Below are 13000 nucleotides of genomic sequence, written 5' to 3' on the forward strand. Positions count from 1 at the left end.
GATACTTTGGCCCAATAATTTTCATTAAATGAGAAGCAAGGAACAAAATTAAAGACCAGTAATTTGAGGGACAAAAATTAAAGACCTGTCCGTTTGAAGGACAATCCGTGCAAAAAAAATTTGCGTATATAGGCCTATTAAGGGGTGGACTCAAAATTGAGACCTTTGGTTAAGTATGACCATGTTGACATTTTTTTGTGCGGATTGACCTTCAACGGCACTGGTCTTTTATTTTTGGCCCTCAAATTGCTGGACTTCAAATTTTGTCCTTCGCCTAATACCATGAGGTTTGAGGTTCAAACTCTGGTTCAATCAAAAAAAAAATTCGCAAAGCAGAGTTTCGTAGCAAAATTAGGCCTTAAGGCAGAGTTTTGCAGTCGTTCGAACTCTGTCTTGTGATTCAAACTCTATTTTGCGAATTTTTTTAAATTTTTGACTAAACAGGGTTCGAACTCCGGACCAAGAGATTTTTAGCGAAGGGCAAAAATTAAAGACCACCCCCGAATAAGGACAATCGTGCAAATTGCCCCCATGTTGATCATTTAGGATTTATCAAACTTTTGTCTAGTTTTAAGAAATAGACAAAATTTCTCATTTCATCTAACAATGACCTGATCATTATAAGGCCCCGTTTGGACATGGTTTCAAACCAAACCATGTTTCAAACCATGTTTGAACATACAATTTGAACATTTTAAATTGTATTTTTTCTTATAGACATAAAACTTACAAATTGTGAAAATTATCAAAACATTCTCAATTCTTATATAATCTTACCAAATGAGCAAATCATAGTTTATAACAAAATTAGTACACTACTAGAAGGCCTTTCTAAAAAATGCAACATCAATTAATCAAACTTTAGTTCAATAAAAATGAAAATTTAACATGAATAGTAATGTAACTACTCTTTAATATAATCTTCCCACATAAATTAAAGGTTGGTAGACATAAATAAAGGTTGGTGGAAGTTAATGAGATTGGTAAATGATTGATGGGGGTAATTGTTAAAAATATCTACCAACTTATGGATCTTTTTTTACAAAATATAAACTTATGGATTAAATTTTATATTCTAAAAAGTTGAAACCATGGTTTCAAACCATGGTTCCAAACGTATATCCAAACGCTAGTTTGAAACCATGGGTTGGCCAAACGCCTACTAAGACTAGCCAAAAAAAAAGGGAAAAGGACAGCCACTCTTGATAAACAAGGCAAACGATGAATAAATATAAAGAAAATATTACCTATAAATTTGACCCTTAACTAAAGTTATACATCCTTTTTGAAAAAATGGCTTTTCCATCGTGATATCATCGTAATAAGGAATTTTAGTAAATTTAATGTTAAAAAACAACCGACCAACCAATCCTATTTCAGTTTATAGTAACTATTGAAGTTGATGTCATTTGCTTATATAAGCAACATTTCGACATTTTATTTGGAGTATTTTATTAAAGTTTTATCTCAATATCAATTATGGAGTATTTTATTTGGATAATTAAAGACTTTTCTTAAAGTTGTTTCAGTGTAACTTATAGATCATCGATCGAGTCATGGTAGGCTGCCAATCTCGAGCGGTTGCACAATTAGCATATACAAATATGAACCCCCAAATTTAGAGGGGTTAATAACCCGCTTATTTTTTAACAAGTTGTGTTGATTTGGCTAAGTCGGTAGCCCAAATTGGCACATTAAAAACCTTGTTAAGATATTTTAAACGTCTAATTTGTTTGATATGTTATATTCACATAATAAAGAAATAAAAATCATATTTGGTCATTAAACAAATTATACAAAAAAAGAAAACTTGAAAAGAGTTGGGCGGTAGACAATGACCCATTGTTTAGCCCCTCATCTCAAGTAACTATTGAGCAGGGTTGGGTAATAATTCAGTTATTAATTCACCTCATTTTGATCCGACCAAATTCAATCCAAGTCGCTCATTTTCCGCTCCACCATTATCACACTGTTGGAGCGCAACTCTTTTCGAACCCGTGACGTGAATTTTAGATGTTTCATGCACTGAATTGCCCCTGATTAAAGACTTTTTCATAATTAGTTTAGCAACAAGTATGTATACATTGTCAGAGCTAACTAGCTAAGGACTGCTACATGCAGAAGAAAGACTTTAGTTAGGTCAACGAAAATTAGTTTAAACGAACAAGGTTCAAGTTGTCAACTGCTAAATTATAATGGTCATTTGCCATACTACTACTTTAAAAAAAAAAATGCGCGTGATTAATATAATTTCAGGTCGTTTCTTCTTTAATCTTAATAGTGCTTGGTTTATTAATACTTCTTTTTAACTGTTTTTCAAGAAGACGATGAAGATTACATGTGCATTTGTACAATTAAAATTTGGTGACAAAGTATCAGAGGAATTGTAATTTATACTCGTTTAACTTCAAACTCAAACGCTTGGTTTTTTCAACTTCAACAATATTATCCAAATTAAACGAGCAAGTTTTGGAAATCACATAAGGAAATTGTCAAAATTAAACTTGTGAAATTGGTTCATTTTCTCCCCTCCCACACTCAAACGAAGAAAAAAAGATTATACTATAGTCTATAGTACTGTAAGTAAGAGCCATTCAATCAAATGATATGTATTTAATTCGAAATTAGGATTTCGCCTCATAAGTATTTTTGTGATTCTACCAAGGAAAGATAAGAAGAGACATTTTTTGTTAAAGATTTTTTTTTTTTTTTTTTATAAAGTCACTTAATATGGACAAACAAAGAAGCATGGGACTTTCCTTTCATTATAAAATGAAAAAAAGTCAACCCCTTGAGAGGGGTTGAGAAAACAAGAAGCATTTGACTTTTGATATTTTATATTTTTATTAAAATGAGTAAAAATCCCAAAGTCGACGAACTTAGCACACTGTGATGATGAACAAGTTATAATTATACGTTGGAATATCGTGAATCATGACAATCCTAATAAAAACACTTTTAAATTTTCTCTTTCAACGCATGAAGTCTTTCCCCTCTTTTAGCAACCGGGCCTAGAAATTTGCCTTTTAAAATATTTTGACTAAGTATTTCTATTTCCCTTATTACAAAAAATAAACAAACAAAGACATCCCTTCTTCTTATAGTTGTTATTTCTAGTCTTAGAGCCTCTTTGGATGGGCTTAAAATAAGCAGCTTATAAGCCAAAAAAAAAGTTGGGGTAGGCTAACTTATTTTTTTGGCTTATAAGCTGTTTTCAACTTATAAACTGATTTTTTTAAGCTAAGTCAAAATCTTACCAATTATTTTTTTAGACTTATTTTATGCATAAAATGACTTTAAGCTGGCCAGCCAAACACTCAAAAAAGCTAAAAACAGCTTATAAGCAACTTATAAGCCAATCCAAACGGGCTCTTAAATTGAAGCAAAAAAAAAAAAAAAAAAAAAAAAAAGTTAAGCAAAGTCAACAATAAGTGCAGTGAGCCAGTGACAAAGCCTAAAGTTTCGCTAAGACTGCTCAAAATTTAGCTAAGAGTGCTCAATGGATAGAAACTTCCTCTTTAGAAGGTTTGAGTCGGACCTGGATACATATCGTTTGAAATTGTGCGAGAGGATTCACACAATTACGAAATAATAGAGTTAGCTAGGCTAATTTCGCCGAATAGAATAATAAGTTGTTTGTAGTTTCACTCTTGCTTTTACCTTATTTTCTTCTATTATATCAGTAAAGAGCGAATGATGGGCATGTCCAATAGTTTTCTTATTACAATCTCGCGATAGCTTCAATGCCTGTAATTATTTACGGCAAGATAAACATGCACAAAGATATACATTTGTTTTGTTTTAGTTGAAAGGATACTGCTGCTATATATACAGATAACAACAAAATTACAAGCATACAGGAGCATTAGCTCCCCTTGGTTCTGGAAAGCCATCCACCTGATTATTATTACAGGTCGGTACTAATCGTTCATAAGTAGTTTCTAGAATGTATGTGCAGATTATTTCATTTGCAAACGCAGGAGGAATTACTAAAATCTTAACATAGAGGATGCCTTTCATAATAACTAGCAATTCAGTTAAGTTATTTGTAACATTGGGCATGCCTTTCATAAAGCCGACAAACCAATCTTCTGTACTATTTCTAATTAACAACCCCTAATATACATTTGTTATTCCTGGCTTGTTAACTTGAAAAGTTAAGAGGTGTATAGAACATCGTAGAAATAACAATGATATTTATCTATAATCTAAGCTAGAGGGAAAAAAAATATTTTATGTGAAATTAATATAACGAAATTTTGACACTTTAATTAACAAGATCTATCTTCAGAATGGTATGTCTTTGTGAAGCTTTTTCTAAAAGACTTGACAAGAACCACTTCTAAGAACATAGTAACAATAAAATAGATAACCCATTTCCACATAAGTTTCTTTCTATCATCTAATTAAACTAAAAGAGAATCAAAATTGTAATCATTATCGATTCCCATCCCATCCCAATGTAGTGAAGGAAGTTCTACAAATTTTACAGTTTTTCCTACATGGTGTAATATTGTTTTAATACCTTTTCTATGTGGTGTAACATATGTAGTTATCAACAAAATTCTTTATAATTAGCATAGAAAATCACAAACAAATTCATATAGAATCAAGGCTTATAGTCTTATGATATTGGCGGAAGTCTTTAACAAAATAAGTGTGGGTATGATTCTCACCGACTCTCTTTTTCTCTTTTTTCCTTCACTCCAATAAGAAAAAAAATTAAAATTAAAAGGCAACTCATTGCATGAAGCATCCTGTTATACTCCCGTAGAATTTGAGGAAGGACCGCATTTCAAAGGGGTATAATATGGGCAGCTTACCCTCAAACAAGCATCAATGACTATCAGTGGCTCTAATTCCATGACTCGAACCCATGACCTGTAAATCACACGGACTCTTCTTCGCCCCAATTTAATGGAGTAGTATAGTTTCAAAACAATCATAAATATATTGAAGAAAGTTACAAATCTGTGCAGGAAAAAAGGAAGTCACAAATTCCCTAATGGGACAACTAAACATTACGTAAAATGAACTCCTGACCCGATAGATTTTGCAGAGTCCCTAACATAACCTCCAAAAAAGTTCAATATTCTATCAAGAACATCAAATCAACTCATCATTTCTTAAAAAAGCATCCAGCTTTCCTCGTAGACTTGAATATTTCTTTTACAACCAACAAATAACTAACAAAAGCACCAAACTAATAAATCAAAAACAAAACAAACGTATGGTCATTAAAACAAAACACAAAAAGAATTACACGATTAAGAAAATAATGAACACCCACTTAAACAACAAATTAATATAATATAAGTCAACAAATGTCACTACATGATCTTCCCAAAAGTGGCATTGAATTTTTTTTTTTTTTTTTCAAAAAACAACTATGTGTATGCTCCAGATCTTGAAATAAAAAAAAATGCATCAATTGATGGTCATGACGAATCAGAAATTAGAAGTGCATCCCAAATCATGTCCATGTCCAAAGATGGCATTCTACTCAATTGAACTCCATCAATGTTTTCTTGATTATTCTTCATTTTCTCAGAATTATTTTCCATTTCTTGATTCTGAGTTATCGCGTTCTTGATCGTTGATTTTTCATCCAATAGCCCTTTTGGAGATATTTCGTCACGATCAATAATATTACCCTTCTTTGATTGTGCTGAAGTTGCTCGAATTTTCGCCTCGAGGAGGGATGCTGTGTTCCCATTCATGGAATTAGCCTTGAGTTGATTCTTCAAGTGCGGGAAATTCAGGTGTGCATAATCACCTCTTAACATATAAGCAGCAGTATCATAAGCAAAAGCAGCATCTTCAGCAGTATCAAATGTCCCTAACCAAACCCTTGTCCTATTTCTTGGTAGCCTTATTTCTGCTACCCATTTACCCCAATGCCTTTGCCTTACTCCTCGAAAAAGCTTTCCTTGGGACGCGATCACAGAAGAAGGAGAAGAAAAAGAAGACGACGACTTTTGGCTACCTTGATGACAATGAAGTGATGATTTTCTTGATCCTGTGAATTTCATTGGCTGAGTTTTTGTAGTGCTAAGCCAATAGTCACTAAAACCTTTTGTGCTAGTACAATTTGTCAAGGTATGATTCATTTTCAGCCAATTTGTTGTATTTGTAGCTTCAGCCTCCTGATTATGAATTTGGCTCTCATGGCCTAGTGAAGACATAGGGAATAAAGCGGCGGATGACCTGGCAAAACATTAAAAAAACGAACATTTTCAGAGCTTAAAGATATATCGTAATTTCACATGTGTAAATTCTTCTTTTGTCAAAATGATTGTATATTGGGAAGGGGTATAACTGAATCTCCTTCGCTCAAAAATTGTATTTATACATTTTTGAATCCTATTGACAAGTGAAAAGTGTGGCATTCTAGCTTGTTCTGAATCCCGTTGCTAAAATTACTGACTCCGCCACCTGATCCCAGAAAGTCTAAACAGGTACTAAACTCAATTTGATACTATTATATACTCCAATATATTATTATATCTTACAACGAAAATATGGGGAATAAAGGAGAAATTAGTGAAAAACTAAGATGGCTAGCTATAAACAAAGAAGAATTAGTGTCATACTTGTGGCTCTTGTTGCTTAGTGATTCAGCTGCCCTTTTTGAAATCTCTAAAATGGAAGGCTCTTGCAAGAACAGCCCTAAAGTTGGGTAATTACTTGATAGTGAATTTGGTGACGAAGAACACGTTTGGTGATCAAGAACTTGATGATGAAAGGAATCAAGAAAATTATTTAAAGGGATAATATTGTTATTCCCTTGATCTTGATGGTGTTGAGAACTAGAAGAAGATAATGATAATGATGATGATGATTCATTTTGATGGAAATTAAGTGGAAGAAACTCTGAGAGTTTTATTGAAGAATTTGATTTCATGTCGGAACCATCACTTATAGAACTCTCATGATTCAATATGTGAGGATCCTTGAAAAATCTTGATAATGATTCTATGGGCACTTGTTTATAACAAGTTGGCAATTCTTTTTGCATGAAGGATTCTGATTTGGGAGACTGATTCTCCATGAGAAATCCAATAAAGGTGTGTGTCTAGCTTGGTATTGGGAAAAAGAGAAGAGATGATGAAGAATAGAATTAAATGATACAAAATGTAGGCACTATGGCATATATATTAAGACCCAAGCAAGATTATATTATATTACCATATGTTACTAAAACAGGCACTTTAAAGGGTCAATAAAAGAAAAATAGGACCATCAATAAGGGGTGTCATGGGATGGTTGGGACCCGCCGACACGCACCCTTACTCAGAGGTTTTAGTTTCAAGCTCTAAAAATAAAGTAACTCCCAGTAGGAAGCGCTTTTGTTTTAGTGGCCTCTACATTATGCAAATTTGGATCGGATTAGTCATTGTGGTGGATTTCATAGGCGGTGTGAATTCAAATTAGCCAGATTGATGGGTTTTGGACCCCGGAAATGAAGAAACGCCCTAGTAAGAAGCATTTCTTCTTTATTGGGCCCTATACGATGCAAATTAACAATAATCGGACCGGTCGATTTCTAGGATATCCTAAGCGGTGCGAATTAAAATTAGTCTAACCAGTAAATTCAGATGCCTAAAGAAAGAAAAAACTATGACCATCTTTCCTCTTTTATTATTCTTTTTTTTTAAAAAAAAATCACGACAATTTCATAATTTATACTTTTAAAATCTGGATCTGCTACATTTGCCTTGATAGAACTCTTACAGACATCATTCGTGCATCCCATTTTCACATATTCTTTCTGTAAACCAATCCAAATGTGCCAGCTCATGAGTTGTATTGTTACCTGTTTTCTAAGGTTTAACAGGAGGGATGCATATTCTTCCATGATAGTGACTGCAAAAAAAAAAAAAAAAAAAAAAAAAAAAACCTCAAAAACCCTTTGCTTTAATTTACTTTATTGTTTTGGCATTTATTTCTTGGTTTTATTAGCAAATGATCATGTGATTTTCATTAACAAGCACATGACCAATTTCTCTTTTTCACTTTTCTTTTTTGAGTATGAAAATGGCATCTTCACATTCTCTTTTTAACAAAGTAAGTATTAGTTTAGCTTATAGTAAGTTATAATTAGTAACTAATAAGCAACGATTAGGCATATATATTCTCTAGTTTATTTGACTCATATATAGTTATGTACGTTAACCGAAAGATTAATTAACCTGCCTAATCATCATCTCCCAATTATATGTAGGTACTTTTCCATCAAAACTTCATGTTAAATTATATTAACGGTTAATTAATATTATCATCATTGTAATAATGGCCCAAAAGAGCATTTTTAAGAAAAGAGAGGATGAGGTTTAATAAGTTTTTGTTAATTGGAAGGAGGAAATCATGGCTGTCTTTACAGAATAATATTATTAATTAAGGAAATCTATAGCTTAAACTTGGACAATATTTCTCTCCTTGGCTTTTGGGAATAGCATTGAGACACTATTACCAACTCGTCAAATTTCAGTCCAAATAAGAAAAAAGAAGAAGTTATAGAATTATATATAGGGGTTATCATATTCATACCCTTTTGAGAAACCATATTCCATATACCTAAATTAAATATTTTAGCTCCAAATGATTAGTAGTCAGTCATACTATTGGTAGTGCATGTTATTTAATTTGTTTTCATTCATAAGATACCTCCCTACTAACTCCTATTGTTCCAAAAGTAAACTGTTAGCATTTAGTTACTCTTCTCGTCACAATTTATGTATTATAGTTTTTCTTTTAATCTATCTTGAAAAGATTATTTATATTTTTTTTTTATTGAGAAATGATTTAACTTTATAATTTTTATTTACTTTAATGATATAATTTACAGCCACACAAATATTTAATTATGATTTATAGTAGATCATGAGTTTTAAAAGTCTTTCTTTCTTTTTTAAATCCCGTGTTCAGTTAAACACTGTCACATAAATTGAATTCTATTTCAAAAAGTGAATTTATCCCGATTCCATTTTACTAAAATAAGCCAAACTTAACCAGTGAAAAAGGAAAACCAAAATCATGTGTGTGTGTGTGTGTGAGAGAGAGAGAGAGAGAGAGAGAGATTCAAATGCTCTTCAACTTACTTTTATCACCTCAAGTTATTCTGAAAAAAGAAAGCTTTCCTTCTTCTTTTGGGTAGTTTAATTTGCTCTGGCCAGGTTCATCGCCACTAAATGTTATTTTAAAACACGGTGGGAGGGATAGAATCCATCAACTCTTAATCAAGGTCCTAATTCGAGTCATGTACGTATGAAAATATTCTGATAGGTTGCATTTTCTAATTAATTGTGCAACATGAATCTGAATTAGTCGGATCCTAATACAGATAACAAAAGTCGGGAGAAACCAAAAAAAGAATGTTATTTCAAAGGAAGAGGCACATGGTATTGCCCAATTATAGAAGTTTTTGCTTGGGATTAGGAGAAATGAGTTAATAATATATATGTCATAAACAAAGAGCAGCAGACAGGAAGCCATGTTTTCTTTAAAGTTGCTTTTCCCTTTCTTAGGTTTTCATTTAACTTTTATTATCAAAATACTCCTTTTTTTTCCTTTATTCCTTTCTCAGTTCTCAACCTCACAATATACACAACAAGACAGATTAGAATAAGTTAACATCCTTGTAACACATAGCCACTGCTTTTGGATTTGTTTAAAAGAATTAATTAAAGGGGTTCTTGGAGAGAGCAGACGTGGAGTGGTGGAAAGTAGCTTAATTAGCTTGACCAAACAGTAAGCTGAAAAATCATGTGCACATCAGAGACAAAATTAGGCAAACAAAGAAAGACAAAATCATTTAATACGCCTTGAGTTCTGTCATCAAATGATGATAATACTTCTTTTAAAAATAAAAAATAGTAACAAAAATGAAAGAAGGGTAGTTGGATGCAGTAAATTCCCGCTCTACGCAAGGTATAGAGAAGAATCGGATCATATTAAATCTTTTATACATAGTTTTACGTATTTTTCCAATGACAAATTCCGATGGCGTAGTCTATCGGTAATAGTATATTTTGACAGGACTTAGATGAGAAGCGGTCTATCAAAAAAAAAAAAAAAGTATTTTAAAAATTTGAACCCATGAACTTCTAATCACACGACGAAAATTATTTAAATTACGTCGAAAATTCACCATAAATATAATAAAAGTAAACAATAAAGAAAAGTTTTATTATGTAGCCATCTCTGTTACCATTATCTCTTTTCTCAGTTTCTCTTGTGTGAAGATAAGGATTTTGCTTGGTTGGACAGCTTTATTTTACCTATCTTTAATGTTATCTTAGGTATAATATTAGACACTATGCCAGCACCAATAACATAATTAACTATATATTCTCATCAAGCTTCAGCATGACCATGATTTCGTATATATGGCTTCAACCGATTATTAACTGACTAAGCTTTAATCTTTATTAACATGTCAATGTTTTGAAGGACAATTTTTAAAAATTAATATTTCAATGACATCTACTACATACTACTTGTCTTTAAAGTGTAAACAAACTTAAAACCCATCATTGCATATTGGAAAATTAAAGCTTTAAACATAGATATATAGGAGAGTACCCCTTTTTATATGTTTGGTTTTAATTGGTGAGAGTCATATATGTTATCCCTAAGTTTGATTTTACTAGCGAAACAACTTTCTTCCTTCGTTCTTTATATTGTAGCGGCAAATATGTACATGAAAAATCACAATGTTTTTGCCTCCGCTAAATTTTAAACCTGAGACGTCATAAGTTTCGACCCATTTCAATAACTAGTAGGTTACCCCGTTAGGTGCATCGTTCTTTATAATTGTTGTGACTTGTTTTCCTATTAACATCCCTCAGTTGGATTTGTTAACAATGGGCTTTAATAACGATCGATAACGACAATATTTTAGGGTCTTAATTGATTAATAGCAATTCGACATACTTTTAACGATCAAAATTTTCCTCCCTAAAGTCTTCTTCATCTTTTTTGTTATAGCAAGACATCTAAATCGTGATGAAATATGAAACTAAACATAATAATGGAATTTGTCTATAGATTTTATTCTCTTAACTAAGGTTACGATATCTATATGGAGTAAGCAACGCAGAAAGAAAGAATATTTTAGAAGTTTAAGGATTTAATATTTGTTAAAACAACTGAGAGTTATTTAGCTAAATGATTACTAGTGGTTTCCAGATAATTCTGTTTACTTGTTAATTATTGTACAACACTCCACATTTTTTGGCGTGTTGTGGAAATTCAAAAATAGCAATATTCTTCATGCTTTGTACTTTTGGGTGTCGAAAATTTAGCAGCTTCTTGAGAAATTGGCTTCTCATGGAACGACACATAATAGCCTTTACCCCTAAGACAAGATCCCAATTTGGCAAGAAAAAATAATCAACATTAATGAATTAAATATTTGCTCTTTTGACAACTTACTTATGAGTATAAAAATAAAAATTAGAAAGAAACAACAGGTAACATTGTCTGGTACAACTACTTGTTAGCTTTTGACTAAAATAATTACTAATTAGTTTTCTTATTCTATCACTTATTTTAAGAAAATCCATTATCAGTGCATGTTAATACTATATTGTAGCAGGTAATTCTTCTTATTTTTTAATTTACAAATCTCACTTTTTATGGACAATTAATTGTAGTTGTTACCAACAACGATTGTGGTTGACTGGTAATTATAAGTATTCCTTGATCCTTAACTAAAGATTTCGGGCGAGTTCTGGGTATAGAGCCGTTTTTGTAACGACCCATTTGGTCGTTTAGCACTTTTAGACCTGGTATTCCTAAAACACCCTTTCTGTGGTCTTATTTTAGTGTTTATAGCTTGCGGTAATGGGTGACTCGGTTATTTAATTGACAGGGAAACATTGGAATATTTATTTATTTATTTATCATGTGTGAATAATTTATTTATAGGAATATGTGTTTCACACATATAGGATATAAGTTGGTAAATAAGGTATCTAACGGAAGGATTATATTTTATACATATGGTTAAGTGAATAAGTAAATTGTAGAAAATATTGAAATAAATTATGGGCTTAACCCACTTTTGATGACCCATATATCTTACAAGCCTAGGGTTTAAAAATAATTCATTTACTTTGGGCAAAGAAGAAAAATAAATAAATAAATAAATAAATAGAAAAGCGTTGGCACAATAGCAGAAGAAAACCACCACAGACTTCTTCGTGCACAGCAGTTACGAAACATCAAGAGGCGTCAGGTAGGTGACCTTTACATTTTGTTCTTGGAATTTCACTGTAATCATTACGTAATGATTAATGGGCAATGACTAAATAAGTTCCTGGCATGTGTAAGGGTTTAACATTGTTTTTGAATTGGTTTAGCCTAGTTTCGTGAGTCACTGGTATAGAGGAAACCAAATGTGAATAATGAAAAATTACTTTATTACTTTATCTCTTTAATGTTTGTTTCATCTCACATGTATTCATTATGTTATTGTTTCGTTTTTCGTGCCTGTGGGATTATACACTATTAATGAGAATGTATAGGAGTTTCTAACAACTCTCTGTGTTGTGGAAACAAATTTTATTATCATGACTAACTTTAGTTATACTACACAATTATCTTCTTTAAAAATCTTGAATCTGCAAAGTTCTCATTTATTATTTTGGTTACTGTAGCATATTGGGTTTATGAAATTAAATATTAGATATATATTGAATTGTACGTACACCTTTAAATTCATGGTATTTGAGTTGTGGAAGTTAGATTTTAATCCGAAATTAAGATTTGGGGGTAATTAAGGGGTTCGATCCTAGTCTTAAGAATTGAAAATTTATGACCCTTAAGTTATGAATGAAACTATTATTATTACTATTATTATTATTATTATGTTAGAAAAAAAAAATTCCAGTTTTACCCTTGTGGGTCCGTGGTCACTTTTCGGGGTATATTTTTGGGTTTTGGATATAAGTATAGCAATATAGGTGTCCTTAGATTCGTATTCTAACGAGATCGA

General features: G+C 31.8%; 1 protein-coding gene across 1 annotated transcript; it reads right to left on the reverse strand.

Moving 5' to 3' along the window:
• Positions 1–5290: 5290 nt before the first annotated feature.
• LOC132067901 (ethylene-responsive transcription factor ERF062) lies at positions 5291–7130 on the reverse strand. The gene is made up of 2 exons (XM_059461303.1): positions 6594–7130; positions 5291–6207 (listed from the first exon to the last, which is right to left on the reverse strand). Exons 1-2 carry the CDS (start codon positions 7049–7051, stop codon positions 5439–5441), a joined length of 1227 nt encoding a protein of 408 aa, XP_059317286.1. The 5' UTR covers positions 7052–7130; the 3' UTR covers positions 5291–5438.
• Positions 7131–13000: the final 5870 nt, after the last annotated feature.

Source organism: Lycium ferocissimum, chromosome 1, assembly GCF_029784015.1.
Source record: "Lycium ferocissimum isolate CSIRO_LF1 chromosome 1, AGI_CSIRO_Lferr_CH_V1, whole genome shotgun sequence".
NCBI lineage: Eukaryota > Viridiplantae > Streptophyta > Magnoliopsida > Solanales > Solanaceae > Lycium > Lycium ferocissimum.

Bases quoted from the DNA above. Each gene is read 5' to 3' on its own strand.
- LOC132067901 (XM_059461303.1), bottom strand. From the start codon at position 7,051: ATGGAGAATCAGTCTCCCAAATCAGAATCCTTCATGCAAAAAGAATTG. The intron at 6,208-6,593 runs GTATGACACTAA...ATGTTTTGCCAG, and splicing joins CTAAGCAACAAGAGCCACAA to GTCATCCGCCGCTTTATTCC.